This window comes from Dipteris shenzhenensis, chromosome 14 (assembly GCF_047967505.1).
Source record: "Dipteris shenzhenensis isolate YYH24624 ecotype China chromosome 14, Dip_SZ_1.0, whole genome shotgun sequence".
In the NCBI taxonomy this organism is placed as follows: domain Eukaryota; kingdom Viridiplantae; phylum Streptophyta; class Polypodiopsida; order Gleicheniales; family Dipteridaceae; genus Dipteris; species Dipteris shenzhenensis.
Window position 1 is genome coordinate 30464964 of NC_141609.1, and position 27010 is coordinate 30491973.

General features: G+C 42.3%; 2 protein-coding genes across 2 annotated transcripts in view; both read right to left on the minus strand.

The window, feature by feature from the left end:
- CDKE;1 (cyclin-dependent kinase E;1) overlaps window positions 1-3985 on the minus strand; it is a 57465-nt gene extending 53480 nt beyond the window's left edge. Inside the window, exon 1 of the mRNA XM_087384581.1 lies at window positions 3674-3985. Coding sequence (XP_087240707.1) covers window positions 3674-3877 — 204 coding nt within the window. The 5' untranslated portion in view covers window positions 3878-3985. The remainder of the gene's footprint in view (window positions 1-3673) is intronic.
- Window positions 3986-19414: 15429 nt separating this feature from the next.
- On the minus strand, window positions 19415-26616 carry LOC147894457 (putative pentatricopeptide repeat-containing protein At3g15130). Its single transcript, XM_087384798.1, has 4 exons — window positions 26201-26616; window positions 26021-26100; window positions 25747-25895; window positions 19415-25543 (listed from the first exon to the last, which is right to left on the minus strand). Exons 1-4 carry the CDS (start codon window positions 26376-26378, stop codon window positions 22819-22821), a joined length of 3132 nt encoding a protein of 1043 aa, XP_087240924.1. The 5' UTR covers window positions 26379-26616; the 3' UTR covers window positions 19415-22818.
- Between the last annotated feature and the right edge of the window lie 394 nt (window positions 26617-27010).

The following is a 27010-nucleotide window of genomic DNA, read 5'->3' on the forward strand; positions in this document are numbered from 1 at the left end:
CAAACAAAAGAGAAAATCTTTGCCGCTGATCAATTCGTGGAGGATTATGACTCTGCTTATGCCACGGTTTGAGCAGCCATTCAAAAGGCACAGGAGAAACAAAGAGCAGCTGCAAATAAAAGACGGAGGGCGTTTGCAGTGAAAGAAGGCCAATGGGTCTTATTGAAATTTGAGAAAGCCCAGTTGAAGACCAAAGTGGGCAAAAAGCGCATCTACTTCAAGCTATCCTTTTGATATTATGGTCCTTTTCAAGTGTTGCAGGTAATAAATGGTGTCTCAGTCCGATTGAGACTTCCAGAGCATTGGAAGATCCACAATGTCTTCCACGTAAGCTTGGTGAAACCCTTCATTGGGGAACCACCTCAAGAGCCCACACTGGACGATGCACCTGAAGTAGAGGACACTGAGATCTTGTTGATCCCAGAGCAAATTATTTTGCATAACTTCACTACAGGACGTCGAGGCACTACTCGCAAAATATACCTTTTGAAGTTCAGAGGGCTCCCATCCACCGATGCCCAATGGGTGGACAGAGCTACATTTCAGGAGTGTCCTGAAATCCTGGATGCTTATGAGGAAGCATTTCAGTTGCGGACAACCGAATGAAAGACGGAGGGAATGTCATCCTGCTTCAACATGTATCCACTTGCTTGGTACTATTTCTTTTTGTTTTTCAATAGTATGCTTATTAAGAAATGAAATGTTTTCCTACTGTTCAGTTACAAACAATGGGGACTAGGTCTAGCATTTGAGGGTGGACCCCCTTGCTTGGGGTTATGGGCATTAGTGACCCACAAGAGTGATGGCCTCTCTTTGAGAGGGACATCTGCGAAACAACACCCCACCTGAGTACCCAAACATGGGACCAATCAAATGCACAGATTGCATACCGACCTAGGAACCATTCAAGAGAATGTTCCCTGAGCTTTGGGTGTGGGCCTGGCAGCATGCCAAGAGTAATGGAGATACAAGATAAGACGACAAACAAATGAGCTCAGTATGGCTCAATTATGACCTTAGAGTACGTCAATAGATAGTCTAAGCTGTTAGGAACCCGTGGGTGCGATCAGAATTGAATTCTGACAACTTTAAAATTTTAGGGTTTTTGGGAGTGACACGTGACAGCTGACACGTGGCAGACTGCCACATGGAATCTAAGCTGGCAGGTCCGTGCACCTGTCCCACACATGTGGCAGCATGCATGGCAAGTGGCAGGGCATGCAGGTCAAGTGTTTGGCCCCAAATCTGGTAGATTTGGGGCAGGTTGTGGGCTGTCCTCTTTGGGACTGCAGCCCACCAAAAATCTGGGACAAGTGTCCACCTTCCACTCTAGGCCTGGGGGGGGGGCTGAGCCTATAAAAGAAGGCCTCTCCCCTTCATTCCTCACATGAAAAATTCGTCACTTTTCTTCTCCCTCCTTTTGGATGATGCAGCAGAACCTCTCCAGCTCCTTGGGTGCAGCTAGCTTCTCCCCAGGCCATTCTCTCACCTTAGCAGCACTTTCTCTCTCTACAACAGCACATTATCTCTCTACAGTTCCAACCCCTCCTCTCCAGAAATCTGCCCTCTCTCAGCTCTTCTAGCCTGGAGCAGCCACAGCCCCTTTCTCTCTCCTACTGCAGTCTTTCTCTCTCTACTCCAAAATTTCTCTCTCTACTGTTCCAGCCCATTTCCCTTGCAGAAATCTGCCTTTCTGTGCACCTCTAGAACAGCAGCAGCTCCTCTCTTACATCCCTTCCCTTGGGATCAACATTGGCACACTCTCTCTACAGCTATCACTCCATAAAAGCTTTCTCTCTCTAGCCTACAGGCTGTTTTTCTAAGCTGTTCTCATTCCAGCCCCATTTCCACACTCTCCTCACCCAAGGTAGCTTCAAAGGCATCAAGGACTTCATCTACAAAAGGGTCAAGTCACGAAGGGAGCCTGTATTGTCAAGTTTATCTCATTTACAGCACTATTTCATGTTGTTTCTACTATCTTTCTAGAAACTAGTGCTTGTCTCTAATGTTGGATGTAAGTGGTGATTGTTGCAGGCTTCTTCCTTGTGGATTGGGCAAGCCAAGAGTTGAAACCTGAGCTTGAAGTCCTCCTTTTTGTTGTCTACCTTACACATATGCTCTTGAGTCTTGTATCTAGGTCCTAGGTTTTCACTGAGTTCATCAGTTTGGAAGGTGCATTGCACCTTGGTCTTGTATCTCCATTTTCAAGAATAAAGTGAGCCTAGATAAGGGGGGGGAGGGGGGGGGGGGGGTGTCTTGGCCCGTCAATCATATTGCATTTTCCAATGATGTCACTTTGTGTTTAAGCTGTATAAGTCTTAATTCCAGCTTAATTGCAAACTCTTAAGTTCAAGTATATGTGTTTGGCAACTCGCAATCATCTCATTCAAACGCCTCTGCAAAATCCGTTGTCTGAATTGATAGAAAGCACCGAGTAGTTTACAAGTCTGCACATCTATGCTATGCAAGAAGTTTGTGATTTCACACCACACACCACACTGTGTTAACTCTTGGGCTATTTTATCAGTCTTCCTCTGTGTGTACCCTCTGTTGGGTCATTTCTAACAAAAGACTCTTCTGACAAAGAGCAAGAAAGAAGAAAAGAAAATGCTATTCAAACGGTATGCCTAGACCTCTATCAAGAGACTGTCATAAGAAAAAGACTGATCAAAAGAAGAAGCAGGAGTAACAAGTCCGGTCTGCAAAGGAGTCAACTGATGTTATACAAGGTGAGTTGTTCTTGGTGACCACACCCAGTACCAGTACCAGTACCGCCTTGATAGCGTGGATAGATCTAGGTGTGATAGTGCTCATGTTCGATATAAAGCAATGGTCAGAAAATCCAGGATCCTCGGTCGATGACGAGGACAACATGTTGCTCAGAGCATGCTGACGACAAGATTGTATCTACCATGGAAAATGAGAAAGATGAAGAACCCTCTGAGATGGAATCTGGGTTGGTGACTGGCACTGATTGGAGTATTGGCTCCGAAACTCACAGGTGTGCTGATGGGAGTAATTAATGCGGTACTTGGCTTGTTTGGACAGCAAGTAACAACTGACGACCAAAGGTATGTAATCTCCATAAGTTTATATGAATTATGGTAGTCTGTTTCGCACTCAATGCTTGTTAGGACGGAGGGTGAAAACCTTCCAAATAAATGCACAAGGAGCTTGCTTGACAAAGACACTTGGTGCCTTCTGTTGGTTGGTGGACCTGGTTACTGTGAATAGCTCTACGGAGTAGTTACTTACAGGTGTTGCTAACAATGAAGTCTTCTCAAGGAGGACTACAGGCAACCACAGACGGGAGTACTAAGGAGCTCATTTCGAGCTTGTGTCTAGAGACAGCCTGGAACAATTCCAAGGTTTCTGGATATGTGTTATGGCTCCTGCAGGTTGCATACTGGGTTGAAACAAACCCAAAAGATTTGGTATGTTAAAACGTCCAAATGGTTCCCAAGTGCAGAGGGGGACAATTGGATGTACCTAGTAATAGTACCTGAGAGAGAACTCGTTCCACATTAGAGCTAAAAGTCGGCAATGACTGTAATCGTCCCTATGCCGCAGACACTTACAAATTTTGAGAGCATTGGACTGCCTTAAAGATGATGAATTCTAATCTGGCTTCTGCAGCGTTGCTAAAACAAAAGAGTTCCGCAAGAAGACAAACCATGATCTCGCGTATAGCGGTCGGAGAAACCCCGTCCCCTTCCTTGGACTGTTTGAATTTCTTGATGGCGATGCGAACTCCTTTGTTAGCGAGCAGCTTGCTTTTGGCGAGAAAGACCAATCCATAAGTGCCTTCTCCGATTTTTCCAACGAGCTCGTACTGCTGCAACCAAGCGGGGGGGGATCGCTTGGGAGCATCCACCATGACGGGGAAAAGGGTGTGATTTCAGTGAAGCATACTCTTTATTATACAAATAAGTGCAAGAGATTGATGATGGATTTTGAAGCATTGGGCCAAATGTAGATCTACAAGACCCCCTTCATCATTTAGCCATTCAGATTATGGGTTTTTTTGGCCTGCCCTCATAAGTGTAGGTCTTAATAACTAGTTTCAATCTGGAAAACGAAATATGTTTTTCATGTGTACTTATTTGTGATGATCTAATTGGTTGTGTGCCACTTCTGCTTGTTTAGCATCATTCTTTTTTTAGTCATTCATCTCTCCTCCTCATTAGGCAGGCCCGTTCAATCTGATTCACCTTGTTTTTTTTGCTTTGTACTAAAATTGAAAAAAAAAAGATTACGGGGTTTTAGCACCAGCATTTAGACTACGCGACTCCAACTTGTGGGTTTGTATGTGCCGGCGGTCCTGCGTTCAAGCCCCAAGGGCAGCTCAGGTTCCTGTCTTGGTCACCCCGCCCGTATGGGAGCACTATTGGCACTTTCAATTTCAGTACAATGCAAAAAAAAAAACAAAGAAAAGAAAAAGATTATGGGGTGTTCCCATTAAGATTACTACAATAAGCCACCAAGGGCTTACTTCCGCGTGACAAAAATGTGCGCACTCAGGCGCTTGGTCTGCCCTCGCATCGGTGCACACACCTTATCTTTTACGAATGGTGGTGGCACTCAGAGCACTCAGGTGGCCATTTGAGCATTTTGCAAACTGGTGGATCAAGCTCACACCAGGAAAGCTTTCAAGTGGCAAGCAAGCTAGATAGAGACGATTGGACATGTCTTCAGCAAAGAATCCTTGCCACTCTGCTCTGTTAACAATCTTATGTGTCCTTTGTCAGCTCCCATAGTGGCTGGTCTACATCTCGTCGGATTCGTGTGTGGCCCAAATGGATGTGAGAAAGGAGCCACCTGCTGCCTAGATGGGCACCGCACCTCAAGTCTATGGAAACAAGCCCTAAGGCTTTGGCCTAGTGGTTTGGGAATTGGGCTTCCAATCCCCAGATCACAAGTTCAAATCATGGAGGCTTGGGCCTAGTGCCAACCACGAGAGCTGGTCATTTTTTAAAACTTGGGTGAGGTTTCGACCTATAGTAATAAGGAAAAGCGATGCTCAATAATCACAAGGGTGACCCGATGACTTTAATGAATAAGATAATGTCCTCTAGGAGGGCCTTCCCAAAAAATAAAAGGGTGACCTAATTTAGCCGCTGTTAACAATAAGGAAGACCCTCCCAAAGGGTATTTTTCAACATTAGCAATCGTTCAAGGACATGGTGCTAGCAATAAGCTCTGTTTAAGGAGGACCGCTCATTTGGCCCTTTTTCATCCTTTCCTTTTATTTAGCAAGATGTGTGTCGATTGACCAAGGACCGTGACAACAAGTTCCAAACATGTATTATGTATTTAAGAATAGTTTTTAAACTTAGGACCTATTTCCACTTGCAATTCAAGAAGATCCCTTAAGCCCATTAATAGATTGTTAATGCAAATGTGTGTTTCCATTTCGATATGTTTGTCAACCAAATAGCCAATTATTCACAACAAGTGCATGTAAGGTTGTTGAGGGGCTGTTGTCACTGTTCCTCCCATGTGCAGGTTCCGAGGGTGTTGGCCACCTACAGTTGTGTCATTGCTCGTTGTAGCATAGGAGTTCACAAGTGTAGCATAGGTCCTCGGGTCGTGTTTCGGTGAGAGGTGTAGGTTAAAGCATGGAAAGCAAATCTCATGCAGGCGTGGATGAGAAAGAGAGCTTGATCATAAAACGATTAATGGAGGCTCTCGCCTCCACAGGAGTTCAAGGGTTTAGAAGGGGATTTCAGGGTTTGAAAGGGGGACAGGGTTGAGAGAGCTAACTAGGAGTTCCACGGTGCAGAGGGGGTTGTAGGGTTCAGGAGGGGTCCAAGGTTGAGGAGTGGAGAGCTAGTCTCCTTTGCGGATTCTAGGGGTAAGGGTTGAGGAGGAGGGACAAGGAAGGAGGAGGAGACTGGAGGAGGAGGAGGGAGGGAGGAGGAGGAGGAGGAGGAGGGAGGAGGAGGAGGAGGAGGAAGGAGGAGGAGGAGGAAGGAGGAAGAAGAAGGAGGAGAAGGGAGTACAAGGGTAGAGAGTACAAGGGTAAGGGCATGCTAGTGTAAGAGAGCATGGACGCAATGGAGATCAATCACATGAACACAATAGTGAGCTTGAACACTGAACCCCAAAGAGTGGGAGCTTCATTCCATTGAGAGATATTTGTACATGTTGGTCTCTACACAATCCGTAGGTACCTCTGTGGTGGGACCTCTTTTGTAGGAGACCTTTTAGACAGTAGTCTCTCCACTTTTGCAAGGGACCTTTTGGGTCTCTACACAAAGTGGGGGGACCTTTGAGTCTCTACACAAAGTGGGGGGACCTCAAAAAGTGTGGGCTTTTAGTCTTTATCTCTATAGATTTAGTCTTTATCTCTCTATATCCTGACTTTGCAAGTATGGTTGGATCTTTTCTAGAGAGAATTTTGGCTATCCTCATCCTTTAAGATTCATCATACCATCTTTCAGGCTCAAGATATTACAAGCAGAGCTTTGCCACTACTCTACACACATAATGCTCTCATCATTGTCCTAGACTACACTTCTAGCCCTTATTGCCACAGGGTCAACAACTCCCCTGGACCGATTTGATTACCCCTCCTCGGGTTATGGTTGAGTCTGCAGACGATGTTGTGTTGCGGTTGTCTTTACCCAATGAGTATGGTAAAGATGGTGGCGATGATAGATGGAGCGAGCTTGTTATTGATCTTTTCCTTGTAATCCACGAACACCGTAGATTTCTTGCTCAGTTTTTAAGATGCCAGTGTCAACCATTTCTTCGAACAAACACACATAATGCCCTTGAAGAGATACGGCTCTTTGAAAGAGGTGACTTGTTGTTTGAGCATCTATCTATTGATTTGGATTGAAGCTGAGGTTGGGCAAATGGTCATCAATGGTGAGAGACACGTCCAGGATTACTACTAAGGCTTCACTATATTTTGCACTTTCCTTGAGTGTTTTGTCATACCTGCCTTGCATAATTGATGCATGTTTGTTGTCTCAGGCTCTTATAAGTGTTTCCTGGCTTGTCCATTTGATTTTAGAGTTTCTATTGATTAACGGCCAATTGTGCGAGAATCATCTGCACTATTTGGATCATGATGATTGGCATCCCACCAGTAGCGACGGGGTATCACCTCAAATGTGGGATGCGTGCGAAAGGAAGATAGAGCTTGTAAGTATTCAAGGAGGTACTTTTCATTAAGCAGCTTTGGTCTATGCCAAGCAGGCTGTGGCTCCAATTTGATGCTAATGTTTGGAGTGGTTTGTGCTTGGCGGATACTCCTCCTCTTGACTTGCTGCCTCCAAAAATCACCAATGGGATTACCAGGCATGGGAATCCTATCTGTATCTTGTTGCAACTCTCGTGTTGGTGCGCGAATTGGATTATCCAATTCTTAAAGCTCATTGATGGAATCATTAATGGTGTCTTCCTTTGAAAACTCAAGGGAGATCGGAGGAATATGTGGTCTTGCGAGAGAGGAAGAGGTTATAGGAGAAAAGGTTGAGGTCGAAGCAAGTAGTGAATTTGATAAGGTAGAAGTAGGGATGTTGGTGGAAAGTCGAGGGAGAGCAGGGCAAATGGATTTAGCAACGATAGTCCTAAAGGGAAGGAAAGTGTTGGAAAAAAGTTAGGTGTAACTGGATGATAGGAGTTAGATTCTTGGATTAGGCGATAGTGCTGAGAGGCATGGGCAAAGAGGCATGGCAAGGAATATGGGTTAGTGTGGATTTTTGGAAAGGTATGGAGGATAGTACTGGAGTTAGGGAGGGAGGTGAGTAGATCAAAATAGAGAGTAGCAAGGTAGGGGAGATTAGATCAAAGGTAGACCACATATTTCTCTGGCAAATCTTTGTCACTTCTGGTAGGCATTTATAGCTTTGATGTTGGATTTTTCTAGGAGTTATATCCCGTGGGAGTTGCTGATGATTTTTGGAGTAAGGGTAGGAGGCCGGCTTCTACTTGAAGAGGGGGGCTTCCCATCAAGCATTCATATAGTAGTATTGCATCAGCCTTTAACCGTATGAGATTTGCATGCATTGAGAGACAGAACACATTCTTGTCGTGTTCGTCCATCTGCTCGCATAGATCTTGAAGAGTCTTTGTGCTTATTGGTCTGGTCCAATCAAGACGAGATACTGCATGTAACATCTTGATTTGCAAGTGTTTCCATAGTATGCATATTCTTCCTTCAAGGTGATCCCCTTGCTGGAGGACCACAACAAGCTCTTGGTATAATGTAGTGATGCTTTGTAGCAAAAGATCTTGTGCTGACCCCTCCACATCATCATCAGCTTGACCTAGTAGTTAAAGTTCCAACTTGGAACTTATTACCTTTTGATTTTGCCACTCTATGCACTTGTCCTTATACTTACCCAGTATGGAGGTGTATGCAAGCTTTAGACTATTGAATTGTTGAGCTCCTTTGGGATGCCCTGGAAATTGATCATTAAGCATGCGGAGTTGGAGTATCTGTTGCTGCTCTTGAGCGTCCAGTTCTACTTTGCTGTTCACAAGTATCTCCCTTGATGCCATGCATTCCTTCTCTAGTGCTTGAATTTGATGTTTACCTTCTTTGAGTCTGTTCTGCAACTCATTGTTTGTGTCTATTGTGGCATGGAGTTGATCCCCTTTATGTAGTAATCTTTCATTTAAGTGCACGATTTCCTTCTTGATATCATCACAAGTCACTTGCATTTGGGAGAGGGATAACTCGACCTCTTCCTTTTTGTTCAAGGCATCATATAGCTTTAGGTGTTTTTCTTAGAGAGAAACCATGGCTTGTTGAGCATCCTTTCTACTTTCTGCTAGAGCATTTTGTGCAAAGAGCTATTGCTGCATTTGTTCTGCCATGCTTTCCTTGACCTTATGAATTTTAGTCTTGGCACTTTGCAACTTGGTTTGGAGTGATGGGAGCATCTACCTTTCCATTTCTCTTTCTTGCTCATCTGATGCCATGGTAGCAAATAATTGAGACCATTGTTGCAACTATTGGCTGTAATGTTATATGATCTGGAATGTGCTATGACCATTGTATTGGACATACTGTTGACTCCCATGTGCCCATGTGGAATTTTGATCTATTTCTTGAACAACAATCAATTGTATGATGCCACTAGAGACATTTGGGGTCTATGACTAGAGAGTCGTGGAGTTGTCAATGTTGGTGACTTGTGATTCTTGGAGAGGCATGCTATGTGGATCACTTGCAAAGTCATTATGTGGCATGGTATTCTCTTGGATTTCCACACTCAAGTCCTTGTGTTATGGGAGCAAGACTGAACTGAGTTGCAGGATTCTTTGGCAGAGTTCCACATTGTCATTCTCTGGAATCTATTTGGATTGTCGCCCATCCATGTTATCTGTATTGAGAGTGGATGGAGGGTTTAATTCCCATTTTGGTGATAATATCAATGTTTTAAAGTCCTCTATATATTGTGTTGAGAGGGGTGTAGAGTCTTCCTCTTCCTCTATTGCAACCCCAATTATTATGGCCAATAGATGGGCAATGTAGCTTTTGCCATTATGTGTAGTGGATACATAATTGGTTAGCAGCAAGGATATGTGTTGAGCCAGTCTTGTTGTTTTGCTCTACAAAGGAGTGTAAGAGTTTTTTTAGACATATAATTTTTTTCACTCCTGTATGATTGAAAATGTCAGCGAAAAACTTAGCTGCCTCTTTGCATAGGGGATCCGAAATCATTGGATATTCTTCTTGTGCCTCTAGAAATGAGAAAGCCTCTTGCATAGTGGATCTATTGAGGTAGATCTGTAAGGGCTTTTCTTTATGTGTTACTGTGCCATACTTATCTTTCTCCAACTCTCTGCTTGTATATGATGTTATGAATTGACAAATGTATTATGTCATAGCAGGTGTTGGTAAGAAGGATTTTAGCTTCTCAAAAAGACTTCCTAGACCCTTTGACTACAAGAAGTTGTAAGCATTGGGTCACATGGCGAATGTTGAGACTCGTGGCCATAAAAGCTATATTGTTTCATCTGTTGCTAGCTCTGTGTTTGTTTGGTCATCAAGGTGTGCTGCACCTGCATCCTACATAGTCAATTGCTCTACCTCGATTTCTCCTGACTCTAGGATCCTTAGGTTTTGTGGCATATCTTCTTGGCATGTTGCATTTATTTGCTCATCAGTATCACTGTCCAGAACCACTAGCTGTGGTTGTTTTTGTGCTGACCTATGAGTTGGTGATATTGGATCGTGCCCTTCTTAAGGTTGGTGATTTGAGGAGGACTGTTGAGGTTGAGGCTTGGGCTTTTTGGCACGGTGTCGCTTTGTCGATTGCATTGTAGGCGTTTTTCCCATCTTATTGAATTGTCTTCACCCTGGCATTACACACATGAATCAGGTCCCAGTTTGACAGTGCCATGTGCTAAGAGTGCCTGTTTCTTTTGTGAGTGGCTAATGCATTTTACTCTTTTTGTGATGAGGGTGCCATGCGTGGGGCATGCGTGTGGATCAAAACAAGTATCTCTTGGGGCCTTTATTTGTGCAATTTATTCATGGTGCTTGAAACGTGTGGGTGCGCTATGCATGACTAGTGAGGTGGCCATTCCTCCTATATGCTTAATTTGCTAAGGGAATCATAGGGCAGCTTTAGGACACTTAGTCATCACCTCTGAGCCCTAGGTTGAAATCGATTGAAACTACCTATATATGCTAGTGAGTGCTCATGATACAATCTAGTCTTAACTATGGAAGACTTGTCTCCCAAATCTTCATTATTGTTGGGGATGGCTTGCATGTTGATGTAGTAGTGCTTTAGTTAGCTCCCATTTATTATTTTTGTGAGCTGGACTCCATCTAGTGTTTCTAGCAGCACAGCTCCAATGGGGTTCATTTGTTTTACTCTATAAGGTTCTTGACCTAGAAATTTGAGCTTGCCCTTATGGACTTTGGTATTGTACATCAAAACTAGGTCACCTTCCTTGATGTCTTTGTCTTTGAAGATTCTGTCAAACCATGCCTTCCTTCTTCATTTTTATGTTATCATGGCATAGTAGGTAACTAATATGGTTTCTATATGCTTCTCTAATTGGTAGAGTCTTTCTTTCAGCGATGCATGATCTCCCATACGTTCTTGTACTGCTATGTGTAGACTGGGTATCATAAATTCCAGTGGAACCACAACTTCAAGGCCATACACCAATTGAAAAGGTGTATTTCTTGTACTAACCTTGAGTGTGGTTCGGTATGCGCATAAGGCTGCATTTAGTTTCTCTGCCCAATCAGAACGCTTTCGTTGTACTACCTTGGTGAGGACAATGCATAATATTTTGTTGTTGGATTCGGCTTGTCCATTCCCTTGGGGCTTTTTCTGTGGATCACCATAAAGCTAGACAAGAGTTCTTGGATGACCTCATTGACAAAATGTGTGCCTCTATCTGACACAATTTTAATGGAACATCCAAATTGGGTAATCACATTCTTGTACAAGAACCTTGTTGTGCTTCTGGCATCTGCCTTTCGGTGATGCTTTAGCTTCAGCCCATTTGGTAAAGTAATCAGTGGCCACAATGATGTAGCACGTGCCTATGTTCCCTTTGTTGCTAGATGGATGGGACCCACAAAATCAATCCCCCATTTTTCAAATGGTTTTTGTGCAACAATTGTTGTTAGGGGATTGAAGTCCTTGTGTTGTGGTTTAGTAGTCCGTTGGCATACATCACATCCTTTGACATATTCATAGGGATCTTCCCAAAGTGTTGGCCACCAATATCCTATGAGGACTTTTATTGTTGTTACTTCCCCTTGGAAATGTCCACTTTGCAATGCCTTCATGTGCTTCACTGAGGATTGGCATGATCTCATGTGGCATCATACATCATCTTAAAATCTGGTCCTTCCCCATTTTGTATAGTTGTCCTGCAATGAGTTGATAGGGTGTAGCTTTTAGAATTAGTTTTCTAGCATCCACTACTTTCATTTTTGGAGGTGGTCTTCTTGCCATTAAGTACCCAATGATGTCTGCACACCAGTCAGGCACAAGGTCTAATTGAAATAATGTGGCATCTTGTAGGCCATCTTCTATTCCTTCCGGCTCTTCTCCTGTCCTTAATCATGACATGTGATCGGCAATGAAATGTTGAGCTCCTTTTCTCACCACGATTTTGAATTTGAATTCTTGTAGCAGTAGAAGCCATAGTGTGATCCGACTTGTGGTACATGCCCGATTCACAAGATATATTGATCTTGCTTATCTATTCGCTCACCTATGTGTAGTGGTTTCTTTGCAATCACCACACAAGCGATGTTTCCATTACATCATTTGATACATCATTACATTTATACTACAACACTTATATTGATCACCAAAAATGCTCTTTTGCAATTTCTCTAAGTGAGTGACAAGAAACTGGACTCAAAATGTTCTAAGTTGGTAGGTGCTTTGTGAGTGCTCCTCTCAACTATAGAATATGTAAGCATAATCCTTGGATCAAATTATCATGGTCCAAAACCACCATGATCTAGGTTTGGAGTATTGTAGTTATGCTAAACCTAGTGCCTCCCAGCCTTGAATTATAGAACCATGACTAACTAACGCATGAAATACTTCTTTATGGCTATCTTCTCACATAGTTTCTGCTCCATCCTAATTTCATGTTTGATTTTAAAGTACATCTTTGCATGTTTTTACCAAATATTATAGAATATATTAAACAAAGATAAGCTAGTCCTTTGGATATGCCAAACATTGTTTCTAGGTTAAACCTCTTAAAATTATACACTAAGATAGGCCTTATCCCTTGGGCTATAGGAAAAAAAAGGCTTTGAGATGCTAGAAGGTCACCATAGCATTTTGTTCTTAGGTCACAGAGAGGATGGCATTTAACCTCAAGTAATGCGAACGCTTTCTACAAGTCAATCAATATTGTATACAACTGACTAGTAAAGAGAGTAGCACACAAAAGAATAGGTTGAGAAGAATAGGTTCAAATCAATGTCCAAGGGAAGATAGAGTGCCAAAAGCCACAAGGCATGTGATCAAAATCAACTTGGATAATTATGAAGCTCAAATGCCACCACCAATGCCAAAGAGAAGATGCCTTAGCCAAAGGAGAGCATCTGCAATATCATCTCTTTGAGGCTAGCCTCCTTTGAGCAAGAGTCCTATGCTCCCCCACCTTTCAACTCTCTCGTCGGATAAATTGAGATTGAATATGGAGTCATTGAAGAAATTGTTTAAGTGAGACTCAATTTATGCTAAGAAGGACAAATTAAGATTGAAGCTAGAGTCATCGAAGCAATTGCTTTAACATGGGTGGGGACCCTACGTGAGGAGCTTTAACATAAGGACTATGCTCAATGACTGATGTAGGTTCAATTAGAATTAATTCATTCTAAGAAGGAAAAATTGAGATTGAAGATGGAGTCGCTTCAGTGAACTACTTCAGTGAGATGGATTTGACCTTATATCAATATTATTCTTTTTAAATTGAGGATTTGATATGCACCTCTAAGTTGTCAAATAATCAGTATTGAATCACCCATGACATTTTGAATAAGTGATTCAAACTCTGATTGCTAATTTGAGTCACGTGATTAGAGTCCTCCACTTGCTCATATTGTTGGTGTAATTGTTTCCCATCATGGCTCCCATCATTATATATCCTATTTCTATTAGAAGCACTATCTCGATCGACTTTAACCACCTATATGGTCCTTCAAATGATAGTATTGCATTATACTATGACAAATACACGAATTTTCTAGCACTTCTCTATCACATGCATACACTAGAATTCCACGCTCAAAGGTTCTCTTAGGTTATGTTCAATGCTATTCAAAGCATAGGAATCTTTGATTTGATAGGCAATATACACTCTCTAGCATACACAAGGAAGTACATTCTATACCTTGTCCCTTCTTGTAAGTCAAATAACTACCTATGAAACTTTTTGATTCCAATCTTAGCGTCCCACCATTAATTGTTTTCCACATAATGGTACCTAAACCTATGTTGGTGCTCTTCGCTTGGTCATTTGCTTTTGGGTTATAGGGGGTTGCTACTTGATGCACAATGGAGATTCTCTCAATAACTTCTTCTATCATTCATGGAGATTCTCTCAAAAACTTCTTCTATCATTCATTCATGAAATGTGTCCCCCTATCAATGACTATTTTCCTTGGTGTACCGTCTCGAGACACAATTTGATCCATAAAATACTTTGCCACCATAGCAATGCTGTCCTTTGTAATTGCCACTGCTTTTGACCATGTAGTGAAGTTATTAATTGCCACAATATATTTCCTTCCTAATGAAGAAGATGGGGAAACATGTCTTATAATTCCCAATTTATTGAAAGGTACTAAAGTTGAGACAGGATTGAGAGTAGCTCTATGATTTTCCCTATAGACTACAGTCTAGATGTGCACCTATTTGAATCTTATTCACTGCTTCAACAATTCCCGAATTGATGATGCTTGCATCATCTTCTCTTACTATGGGGTCTTTTTCACCAAGGGCATTAAAATTATCTCTTCCTTCTGATTTTGTAAGATTTTATATGCATTCCCCAAACCAAATCCACTTGTGAATTTTGAATCATCATCTAGTGTTAAGGTGTAATCTATCTCAGAGAATTTTATTCATTGTGAGAGTTGTGCTTTGGGATAAGCATCAATCAATATTTGATCCTTACCTCATCCCAAGATTAATTTTCTAGTATAGACTCATATTTGACAATCAACTCTTAATATCCATGGTCTCCCTAGTAGCACTAAATACGGAATGACCCTCTACGATTTGAAGTACATGAAATCATAGAAAGTGACTACTCTAGACACTCCCATAGGAACCGAATATAACACCCCTTACACTCAAAAGGCTTGACTTGATATCTTAAGAGCTAATTTTTAATAGGTTTCAAATTTCATGATGTTAGTGACTTGGCATTGACTATTGCATCTGCTATGATTTAATCCTCAATTTATATGCAAATTTGGAGGAAATTGTATTATGCTATCATCAAGGTTATCATTGTTATTCTTGATGGTGCAAATGTATCAATGATATGCCTCATTCCCCAAAATATTGTCCTCACCATTCAATATAGCTTGTAGCATTGACATTGGTATAGGTAACAACATTATACATCTTGAAATTAAGGTTTTCTCATACATATAAAACTAGTACTCTTTTCCTTGGTTTTAATTGATAACTGGATCTCTTAGGTTTCTACTCTTGAGCCAATAATTTAGCATCTTTTCCAATCAAAGGTGGATTTTGGTTAAGTTTGACAATCTCATGTTTTTCATTAGGAAGGCCTTCTAACTACATTGGGTCGACGAGTACCTCTACCAATGTTTGTTTGAACAAGACCTCTTTATCATTTTCTTGGTTAGTCTTGGATTAAATCATGATATATGCCTATTTATCAGGAGTTAGAAATAGGGTTTCATATCCCACAAAGCTTATTTATATCAATTTGCTATTAGTCAGGAGTAGAGGTTCACATCCAACAAAGCTTATAGGAGTTGATTTTGATATGGATGTTATATCCATTTCTTTTCCCTTACAAATCACATGAACCTTTGATCTACAGTTGAGTGGCTTTGAATAATGGTTACTTGGTCCAAGTTCACCCTTAGTTGTATTACGAATGTGCGGCTAGAATGATCCTCTCCAAGATACACTACTATGAGACATAGGTGGTATGTATGTGGTTACATTGTTTTATCACAGCAATCTCTATAGGTATGCCAAATAATTATTTTCCTATGTGAGTGGAAAGTGGAGGTGAGGTTTCTTAAGTGTAGGGGCTAGTATCTACTTTTAGTTAGAAAGGAGTGGTGTGTAGTTTGATGGTGGCTTATTGGCCCAATTATGTAATGTATGAATTTATCCTTTTATTTTATGTGCACACATAGGTTTTGAAGTAGGTGCATCCTATGTTAGGGGTTTGCAATGGTGGGTTTTGCCTACATTTTCATTGCCTTCACTCACATGAACTTGTCACATTCAACTCATTGACATCTTCATGTCCTTGGATAAGGACAAGTATGTTGAAGGAGCTTTGGGCATGCCTAAATGGGTTAGTATGGTCATTTGCTTCATTTATGGAACATATTTATGGGCTAACATTGGTGGAGTTCTATCAAGGGCAAGGCATTTGCTTACCTACATGGGTTAGTATGGTCATTTGCTTCATTTATGATAATTTGGCAGTTTTACAAGCTAGACATGTGCCAAATGTGGATATTGCATTGATAGAATTTTGGGTGCACAGATTTGTGAGTTATGGCTCCTTAATTGTTCATTACTTATAGGTGGTCAGTTTGAGTCAGTTCCTGATTTTGGTCCAATGATTGAATGTGACAATATTCTAGACCTCATTGAGATGTTTAGTTTCCATCTTTAGATCACCTTGACAAAATCTGTCTTAGTAGAAAGATATGGTTTTCTAATGGATTTCCTATATAAAGAGGCTATGATCACAATTGATGGATGTGTAACCATGATGCATATGAGCCAGTGATGATTCATGGTCTTTAAGGGTTTGACCAATTTTGTGATACATTTTATACTAGTTATTACCTATGATGATTTGAAAATTCTCCACTTGGTTGTAGAGGTCAATTATATAAGCAGTCTTTCTTTTTGCATTTTCTTGATTAGAGTTGCTAATGGAGATCAAAACTACCATGCTAATTGAGGTTTGAACTAGGGGACATAAGTTAGGGGCCATGCCAGTACTTCTCTCACAATCTTGGTCCCTAAACGCACAAAGGTAGGTAAGAAATAGAAGATGTTGAGAAATAGGGATTCCTGGGAGGAATGGTTGATTTTGACTTAGGCAGTAGAATAGGATATCTAACTTTGAGGAGTCTCAAGATGAGACTTGGTACAAATTTAGAAATACATCCCAAATTCTTGGCTCATACACAAGGTATGAACTTGGGAACCAAAGCATATCCCATGATTATATATGTTGGACCTTAGATTAGGTGCTAGGATGTTCACTCGCATGCAGCCCCATTATAGAATAGAGGGGCGTCTTGACATGGTCCTATGCAAATCTTAAAGGCATCCCAAAAAATGTATGTCATGTATGTGAGTATGATATATATTTGGAGCCAAATACTAAACCAGTTTGCCAATGCCCATATCCATTAAATCCCAAGTTTTTATAAGTAGTAAAAGTAGAACTACATAAGTTCTTTGCAACTAGCTTTATCCACCCTATTGAGAATAGTGGATGGGTGTCGCCTATAGTAATTGTCCCTAATAAAAGTGATGAGCTTCGAGTATGCTGGATTGTCTAAATCTTAATGCAAGCACCAACAACTATCATTTTCCATTCCATTTATGGATACTTTATTAGACAATGTGTCCATTTAGGAGCTTTACTCTTTTATGGATGGGTTTAGCAGTTCCAACCAAATGCATATTTTATCCTTACGATCAATCAAAGGCCGCTTATACAGCCAAAAGAGAAGCTTTTGCCTATAGTGGTAATGCCATTTGGATTATTCAACGGCCTTGCTACCTTTCCAACGTGTGGTAGCTCATGCACTTTAGGACTATCTCCATGATTTCATGGAAATCTTTCACGTTGATGAGTTTGCTATGGATAGTACGGAGAGTGTCACCTAGAGTTCTTACAAAAGTGATTGAGACAATGTCATAAGTTTCAATTTTACATCCTGGCAATGACATATGGATTGTTGTTAGGTTATATTGCGTCCAAAACGGGGTGACTAGTGTTCTAAAGATTGAGAAATTTCATAACTTGAAATTGCCCATTACAGTCACGGAATTGTAAGCATTTCTAGGTCATGTGGTGTATAAAGTACCTTGTTGTTGCTCCTCATAGCTCTCCACTTGATCCCATTCCAAAAGCTCTAAAAGTACTCAAGATGTTCCTCATAGTTCTCCACCAACTGATCCCATTCCAAAAGCTGTGAAACTACTCAAGATGCCTTCGCAACCAAGCTTTTGTTGAGCTCCACTCAGGTTTGAATCCTGAGCCTACCAAGGTAATCTGTAATCCCTTCTTTGTGTTAAGTCGAGGTAAGATCCATTAAATTGTTGATCATATGTCAAGAATTTGAGACGATAGTCCAAAAAGTATTGCTCTTGATAAATTCCCTAATGCATTGTTAATGGCAAATGCGAATTCTTGAATGGTGCTTTGGTATTGCAAGATATTTAAGCCAAGGTAAATTCTTCGAGGGATTTGATGGAGCAAGGAAATGAAAATTAAGTGAAATGATATGTTTTCTTGTATGAAAATATCATTGTAAGGTTTGGAGGTACTCATTTCCTAAATGAGGCCATTAAGATCCTCAGTGCTACGTATAGTATCAAGCATTGAAAAGCCACACCTTATCACCCAAAGTGCAATTGTACATGGAGTGGATCAACAAGGTTAAATGTGATGTATTGACAAAGACTTGTAATTTACATCAAACAAATTGGGATAGGATGCTACAACTTGCTTTATGGGCTTACCAAACTGCCCACAAACTTAACACAAAGGATGCTATAGTTTTCTTTTAAAGGCTCACTGACAAACCCACAAGGCCACTCCATTCATATTGGTATATGGACAGGAAGCAACATTGCCAATCAAGCTAGAACTAGAATCTCTAAGCGTGGCCATACATCATAGAATAAATGTGAGCAACTCTGTGAAGCAAAGATTGACTATGTGAGATAACTTGGAGGAAAGTAGGCTCTTGGCATTATAAACTTGAGAGGTCATTCAAAGGCACCATAAAAAGTGGTACAACTAGCACCTGAAGGATAAAAAGAAAGACCTCTAAGAAGGAACAACTCGTTTTGTTGTATGACAGTCAGTACATTAGGCATCCAAGTAAATTGAAGATGAGATGGATGGGACCATATCAAGTTGTGCGGATGTTGTCCAACAGTTTGGTACAACTCATAGATTTAATTAGTGTTCTTTTGAAAACACGTGTTAATGGGCTTGTTTAAGGAGCTACTATTTCGAATAGGTGCTCCATTCACGGAGGACACTGACTTTTCTTTAGGGAGAATTTTGTGGTAGCTAAGGTTAGCAAACCAATGGTACATTTTCAAAGTCTGTTTTATTTTCCTTCCTTTTGCTTTCCTGTGGTGTGTTTGGGTGCTATGTTTGTAGTTTTGGTTTGATTTAATAAAAAATGTTAATGTGTGCACTTTTGTGATATAATTGATTTGTCAAAACTAGTTATGTTCTAACTGTGTGTGGTGTGGAGTCTCAGTTAGGCTTACCTCCATCGAGTGATTGGGTGGGTGATGAATGTCTCGAGGATAAGTGAGTGTGTTGTAAATGTGAAAGTGCAGCGAACATTTGAATAGAAACTGATAGAAAATATACGAACTGAAACATCAAAGAAAACAGATGGAATGCATAGGAAATGTCGGGGAAAGCTCTGCATATACTGCTAAGGAAACCTCCACAATTGGTGCTGTACAAGAGTGGCAAAAGAGGGCCCTATTTATAGGGGGAGCCTTGGCACTTACTTGGCCAAATGGGTCTAGTAACCAGCTGACTGACCCGACCTAGCCAACCGACTGAACCGACTAGATCTGGTCAGGTTAACCTGTCCTAGTCAAGTCTCAAGTTGGCCTCTAACTGACCATGAACTGGCCTGGTTACTTGCTCATATTGTGGCCTATAACAAGGCTCTAAACCAGCCCATACTAGGCCTGGTAACATTGCTACTAACTCTAGCATAGTGCGATGGCTAGACTCCCACCTAACCTGCAGAAAATACAGTGAGAAAGGACTAACACACTACGCCTATCTTTGGGTCGGTGCACCCGCATAGCATCCCTCACTCTCTAATATACATACAGGAGATGACTAACTCTAATAACCCCTCTCAAACCCTGGATGTTGAATCCAGTCCAGGGAGCTGAAATGTTCACCGAGCAGCTGTTGTGGCAGAGGCTTGATAAACAGGTCCGCTGGAGTGTCCTCTGTTGAACAGAAGGCCAACAATATATCCACATCAATGTCCTTTCACGAATTAAAAATAGTACTATATCTGGATGTGCTTGTCTGGGCATGGAACACTGGATTCCTCCTAATCACTATACAACTTTGCTTGTCACACTTGCTGATGGTCGCATCTCTCTGCTGCTACAACCCCAATTCTCCAAGTAGCCTCCGGAGCCAGACCACCTCGCAGGCTATTTAACACACAGTGTGATACTCGGTCTCAGTTGATGACAAAACCAATATAGGCTGCTTCTTACTGCTCCACGTAATGGCTGCTGAACCAAGGGCAAAACAATAGCCAGTTGTTGACCTCATCATGTCCAAGTCTGCTCTCCAGTACGAATCACTTATAGTTGGATCCTGGGCTTCACTCCCATCCCTGCAACGTTAAACAGTCCACAATCCGTAGATATTGACCACATACCTACATCCCGATGCGTCTTCAGTGGAGCTTAACAGCCCTCTAGAAAGCTTTCGACCACCCTAGTTTTGAGTAGCCAAATCAAGGAGCCAACAATTTCTTATACAACATTGCATCCACCTGCTCATGGGATGAGTCTTGGACAGCTTAGTGTTGGGATCCATGGGAGATGAGATAGGTTTACAGTTTTCCATGTTGAAGGCTGCCCTTGAGCTATAGACGACACCCTTTGAGTTAGGAACCTGAGATCCAGAAGGCCTCACCATTTAGAAAACCCGTTTTAACATCCATCTGATACATTAGCCACTGTTGATAATAGGCTACCGATAGAACTGTCCTGATTGTAGCCATCCTCACCGTTGTGGCGATAGACCCACTTGACACCTATCATTGCCCGTCTTGCAACACGGGCCTTGGAAATAGCTCCCAGATCCCATTCTTCTCAATGGTGGCCTCAAGCTCCACCTGCATGGCTCTCCTAAAGTCTCTTGAGAGAGAGCTTCTTGGAACGATGAAGGCTTCTTGTCTTGAAGGATCCGAGACATCAATGCATAATCATGTCTTCTCCAGGCCTTTGTCTTTACCTCACTGCGATATACATGGCCCCGCCTCCGTGAGCCATTCGGGAGGGATATCCATCACTCCAAAATCTCGCAATGTCTCTATCAACCACTTAGGAACACGACGAGACACCTGAGTCTCTATCAACCACTTACGAGAAGCCTGAGCCTCCTCCTACCGTGGGGGTTCATCATCAACTTCTGGACCATCTTGTGGTACTCACTCAGGCTCAGGGGTAATGCTTTGGTCCTCATAATCACCAGGCTCTCGAAGAACCTATGGCTCCTCGCCCTCGCCCATGAAAGCTGAACCTGCTCCTCAAAGATCATGTGTCCCTATTAACCACAATGTCTCTTTTGACAAGGTCATACAACCTGTAACCTGTTCACAGAGAAATATATCCCACAAAGAGAAGATCTGAGCAGATTCACCTCGGTGTATTTCTTGGCCCAGAAGAATCTAGCATTTCCACGCTTCAAAGAAATCACTCAGCCTGAAGAGCTCCTGGATTTGCGTTGGCCCACAGAGATCTCTGTGAACCATCTTTGGAGGTTTCAAAGCCCACCTATCAGCCTGCTTCGGAAAGGCTCTCTATGCTGCTTCCCTCAGATGTAGCAACTACAACTTCCTTACTTGCTGCCCACATCGGGCAAGCCATCCACCATGTGGTCTCGGAAGGCTGGCCATAGCACATCCACATTCAGGTGACCGTTTCTGAAATGCCAGTGAAGTCACTGAGAGGGGTACCTGTGGTAGAAGAGAGAGCCAAGAGCTTGTAGATGCCATTGTCCACCATGCCATCCCAGACAACCTGGCCGGTAGCTCCCTAATGGCGAAGGAAGCTTCCTCGAACTCTACCAGTGTGATAAGTATACATAATTCATGGACTGACAGCAAATGAAAGCCGAGTGATAGAACATACAATACCTGGGAGCATTGCTTCCCACCTCACATGTAGGAGATGACTAACTCTAACAGTAGAATGGAGATTCTCACTTCCAGAAGAGGGTTAAGGACTTGATCAGAGGGTCATGCAACTCTGGTATGAGGCATTGTTGTCATGGAGGAGATGAAGGCATATGCTGCAGACAAATCCACTCTATCATGTTTTGAGTAGTGTGTTGCAACTCAAGACAGATAAATTCCAGCACACCAATAAGGCTGCTAAAAAGTACGAGTAACACTTGAATACGTAAAGAATCGAGGGCGGTGGAGGAGAAATCTCTGCCGTCAAATAAAAAAACTTCCCAGGTGGAAAACTCCCACTCTTTTGCCATCGTGCCCACCATTGTGTGGGCCTCTTTTCGGCTTTCGGATCACTATCTTCATCAACAGCTCGTGATCGTTGTCTCCAGTGCCACCTTCGAGCCATTATATCTGCAAATCATTCATTCCCCACTGCCAGATTCACCTCTATCCTCCACCTTCCTCAAAGCTCCAGGTTGGGGAATAATCCCAAGTCGTGATTTCTGCTCAGAAACCAGCTGACACTCCAATGGCTGCTTGCCAAGTTGCCTCCGGGGCTATGACTCCTGGAGACCATTTCCCATCGCAATACATGGAAATGGGACTGAAGTGGACCAGCCTCAAAGGATTTCAGTCCTAAAGGCTCTCTTTCTTCCTTGTGAGAGTTTCTTCATCCTGACTACCATACTTTACAGGGGCAAATTATAACAACATTCACAAGAGTCTTGTGTAAGTCCGTCCAAGTCTCATCAGTCATCAGTTTACTCATATTACTGTAGCTCCATGACACTGAAGCATCATCTCTCGTCTGTATAAGAGCCATTCCATTAAGAATAAGGTTTTTGGAAATTTGATGATTACATCAGTTTTATACGTGGAGAAAAATAAGTTAGTGTCCTTTTTGTTTGCCTAATCCAATTGGATCAATAGTAATCATTACAACAGCATGCACCCTCCTTGAAGTGGTGAACGCGGTATGCATCTATTATTAGAATCTCCCTCCTTTCAAGCTTGGATATTATCTTGGTAGCATTGTGACAGCCATCACACACACGAAGGTTCTTTGATATTCGGATGGTTGTGCCTTGAGGTGTGCAGATTAGCCCAAAAGCGAGAGCCAATTTTTCACAGTGTTCACACAAGGCATCTTCCTTGTTCGTATCCAATAATGGATCAATAATGAATTCCAACCCTTGCATATATCCTTCCTCCTTCGCTTGCACACTTAACATCTTCAACTTCCCGTAAATATCATCAGTGCGTGGGTGTGTTTTATCTCCCACAATAAATTCATGCACCTCACAGTCAATTTCAACGAATGCCTTGGCTGGCTTCTTCCAAAGATTTGCACTTCTTCTTAGGTAACGAATTCTCTCTGCATCCTCCCACATGCCTGCGTTAGAGTAAATATTCGACATAAGCACGTACACAGATACAATCTCTGAGTTTATTCTCACAACTTGGTCAAAGCATCGTTTGCCGAGATCCACATTGCCATGCATTTTGCAGGAACACAGCAGAGATGTCCACCCCACAATATTGGATTGAAATGGTATTGTACAGAGTAAGTCCTCTGCCTCATCAAACAGTCCAGCATGACCAAAAATGTCAATGAGAGAGTTAAAGTGTTGCAGGATAGGTGCAATGCCACTGTCATTTATCATTGACCTAAAGTGAAGACAGCCTTCATCTACCATCCCCACATGATCACATGCTGAGAGAAGACATATAAATGTCACATCATTGGGTTTCAAGCCTACCTGCTGCATGTCATTAAAATACTGGAAGGCCAGAGCATAATGACCATGCTGAGCAAATCCTGCAATCATGGCATTCCATGTAACAACATCTCGATTTAACATCCTGTAAAAAACAATGCATGCGTCCTCAAGGCTCCCGCATTTGCTGTACATATCAACAAGTGTGTTTTTTACATAAATATCCGACTCAAAGCCAATTTCGCAGATGTAACCATGGATTTGCCTGCCTTGCTCCAAGGCTGCAATACTGGAGCATGCTTTTAGGATGCACACAACAGTCATTTGGTCTGGATCTAGGCTCTCTTGGTGCATTTGCTGGAAAAGTCGAAGAGCTACCTGAACTTGCCCTTCCTGAATGTATACAGAAATCATGGCATTCCACAGAGCCACATCTCGCTCTGGTAACCTTTCAAACACCATACGCGCATCTTTAAGTATTCCGTTCTTGCCATAGAAGTCAATAAGTGCACTACCAACAAAAAGATTTGAATCAAATCCACTTTCAATGATGTGGCTATGGATTTGTCTGCCCTCTTCTGGATCTGCTATATTGGAACATGCTTTTACAATGCAAATAAATGTTATAAAGTTTGGCTTCATGCCCTCCTCTTGCATCTGATAGAAAAGATGAAGAACCTCTTGAGCATGCCCATGCAAGGCATACCCTGCAATCAACCCACTCCATGTGACAACATCTCGCTCTGGCAATCTGTCAAACACCATGTTTGCATCAGCAAGGCTTCCACATTTTCCATACATATCTATAAGGGTGTTGCCGACCAACATGTCTAATTCAAACCCACTTTCAATTATGAATAAGTGTATTCCCTTTCCCCATTCTAAAGCTGCTATATTTGAGCATACTTTCAGACTGCAGAGAAATGTGACCTTGTCCAGTTCTATGCCCTCTTGCTGCATCTGCTGCAGTAGTTGGAAAGCCTCCTGACTTTGTTCCAGCTGACCATAGCCTGAGATCATGGCATTCCATGTAGCTACATCTCGATTTGGCAGCCTGTCAAACAGCATGCGTGCTTTTCTCAGGTCTTCGCATTTGCAGTACATGTCAATAAGACTATTGCCCACATATATATCAGATTCAAACCCACTTTCAACGATGTGAAAGTGGATCTGTTTGCCCTGCTCTAAGTTTGCAATGTTGGAACACGCTTTCAGAATGCAAACAAAAGTGACTTGGTTTGGCACCACTCCCTCCTGTTGCATTTGCTGGAGAAGCTGGAGACCATCAATACCACAACCTTGCTGTGCATAACCTGCAATTAATGCACTCCATGTAACCACATCTCGCTTTGGCAACCTGACAAACACGAAGCGCCCATTCTCCAAGCTCCCACATTTGACATACATACTGATAAGAGTATTGCACACAAATACATGTGACCCAAAACCACTTTCAACAATATGGGCATGAATCATCTTACCCTGCAGTAAGGCTCTTGTTGTGGCACATGCTTTAAGGACTGCAACAAAAACATGCCCATCAGGTTCTATGTTAGAGCTGTGCATTTCATGATACAGTTTGATAGCTTGCTCTTTCTGACCAAGCTTGACATGTGCAGAAATGATCGCACTCCATGAAAAGACATTTGGTTTGAGTAGTTTGCTAAAGACTTGCCTGGCCTCCAACAAACTCTCAAACAACTCAAACATGCGAATCAAGTGGCTCCCTAGAAAGGCATCTGATTCAAGTCCACTTCCCACAATAAGGCAATATATTTTTCTTCCTGTTGTGATGTCTTTCTCATTGATACATCTCTGCACAAGATCCAATAAGACTGTGCTGGCAACACAAGTTCCTTGCTGATCCGTATGGTGTACAACCTCAAGTACATCATTGAGCTGTCCCTCCTCACATAGTTTACAGATGGCTCTGCAAGACACAGAAGGCCCGGAAAAACCATCAGTCTCTGACCTGCATCATTGAGGCAACAATTCTAAATTGTTATCTTCACATAAGTTTCTAACAGATCCGTTCAATCCTTCCATACCATGGACCTGGGCCACTACGAGCTGCAATATCTAGTTTGATAAATGCCTATATTTACATGATTGAAAAATGTGTGCAATGGAAACCTGAGAGCTCCACAATCTCGTGAGTATTCTGCTGGAAGTCCCCCATTAAGGTAAGCTTCAACTTGTTTTCCTCCCACCCAAGCAGGATTACCACTCCACAAGGTTTCCAGTGTGGTGCTGTTCACAAGCTCGGAATATCTTGTGTTTCTCTGTGACAACCAATGATCCTCAAGTGAATTTTAAAAATGAACAATTTAGGGGGATCATGATTAGGCCAACTTGATTCCAGGACGAGAATCAACACGCTTTTGGCTCATTAAGTTCAGCCATTCACCGTATTCCATGTTTTATATCGCCCCTCTGAAGAATCATTAGAAATCTTGGTCCATAATTCTTGGGTTGCATTTGTCGTATCTGCAGGAGGGAACAATTGAGAGTTGTTTTCTCTAAGCGAAACATAAAATTGACGTGTATCTGATAAAGTAAGCTGTAGTTGATGGGGGCAAGCACTCACCTTCTTGTCTGATGCTCGCATGCAGCTGGGCCCGCGCAATTAGAATGGACGGGGCGAGCTCCGATCTCTTGGAGCACACAAGCAGATTCCATTCTAAACAACAAGGAGAAAAAACTCGACGCGGCTGGGGATTGAGCTTCGATTTATCGCAGACCAGAATGTGCGAAGATGTCATCATGGGTCCCGAATAAACCGCATTAAGGACAGACAAAATGCAGAGTCAGAAGGCACAGCTCGAGTTGTTGAAAGGCAAGGAGCCCAAAGTCGAGAAGATTGTGTCGCAACTAAAGTTTAGCAACGATCTTGCAATCTTGGAGGGTAAAGAATCATTGCTCTCGCTGATTCAACGCCTACCAATCAACAACGTAATTGGCCATCGTTTCTGTGTGAGCAATCTCGGCAAACTCATTCCAAAGCCCATGCCAGAGTGCCAATTCACTACATTCATGTGCTCTCCCTACCATGGAAGATAGTTTGCACTAGCCTAGACCATGATGTATGTATGTATGGATGGATGGATGGGCATTGGATCGCATGGAGGTTGTTTAGAACTTCGTCCCCCGCAATATGCCGAGCTCGCATATTTGCCCCCTTCCAGGCGGTGAGTGGCCTCACATGGCACCCGTGCCCACGTAGCACACTCCTCAGCCTTTGAAGCTTTCGGGCCCCACATGCCATCGGCTGTTTGTGCGCAGACTGAAGCTAGAGCGAAGACTATGTCTTGTAGACAAGTTGCATAACAGATATGCTGTCATGCAGCACGACAATGCCTGAGTGGAGATGGGTTTTGTCCATCTTCAACGCAATGCC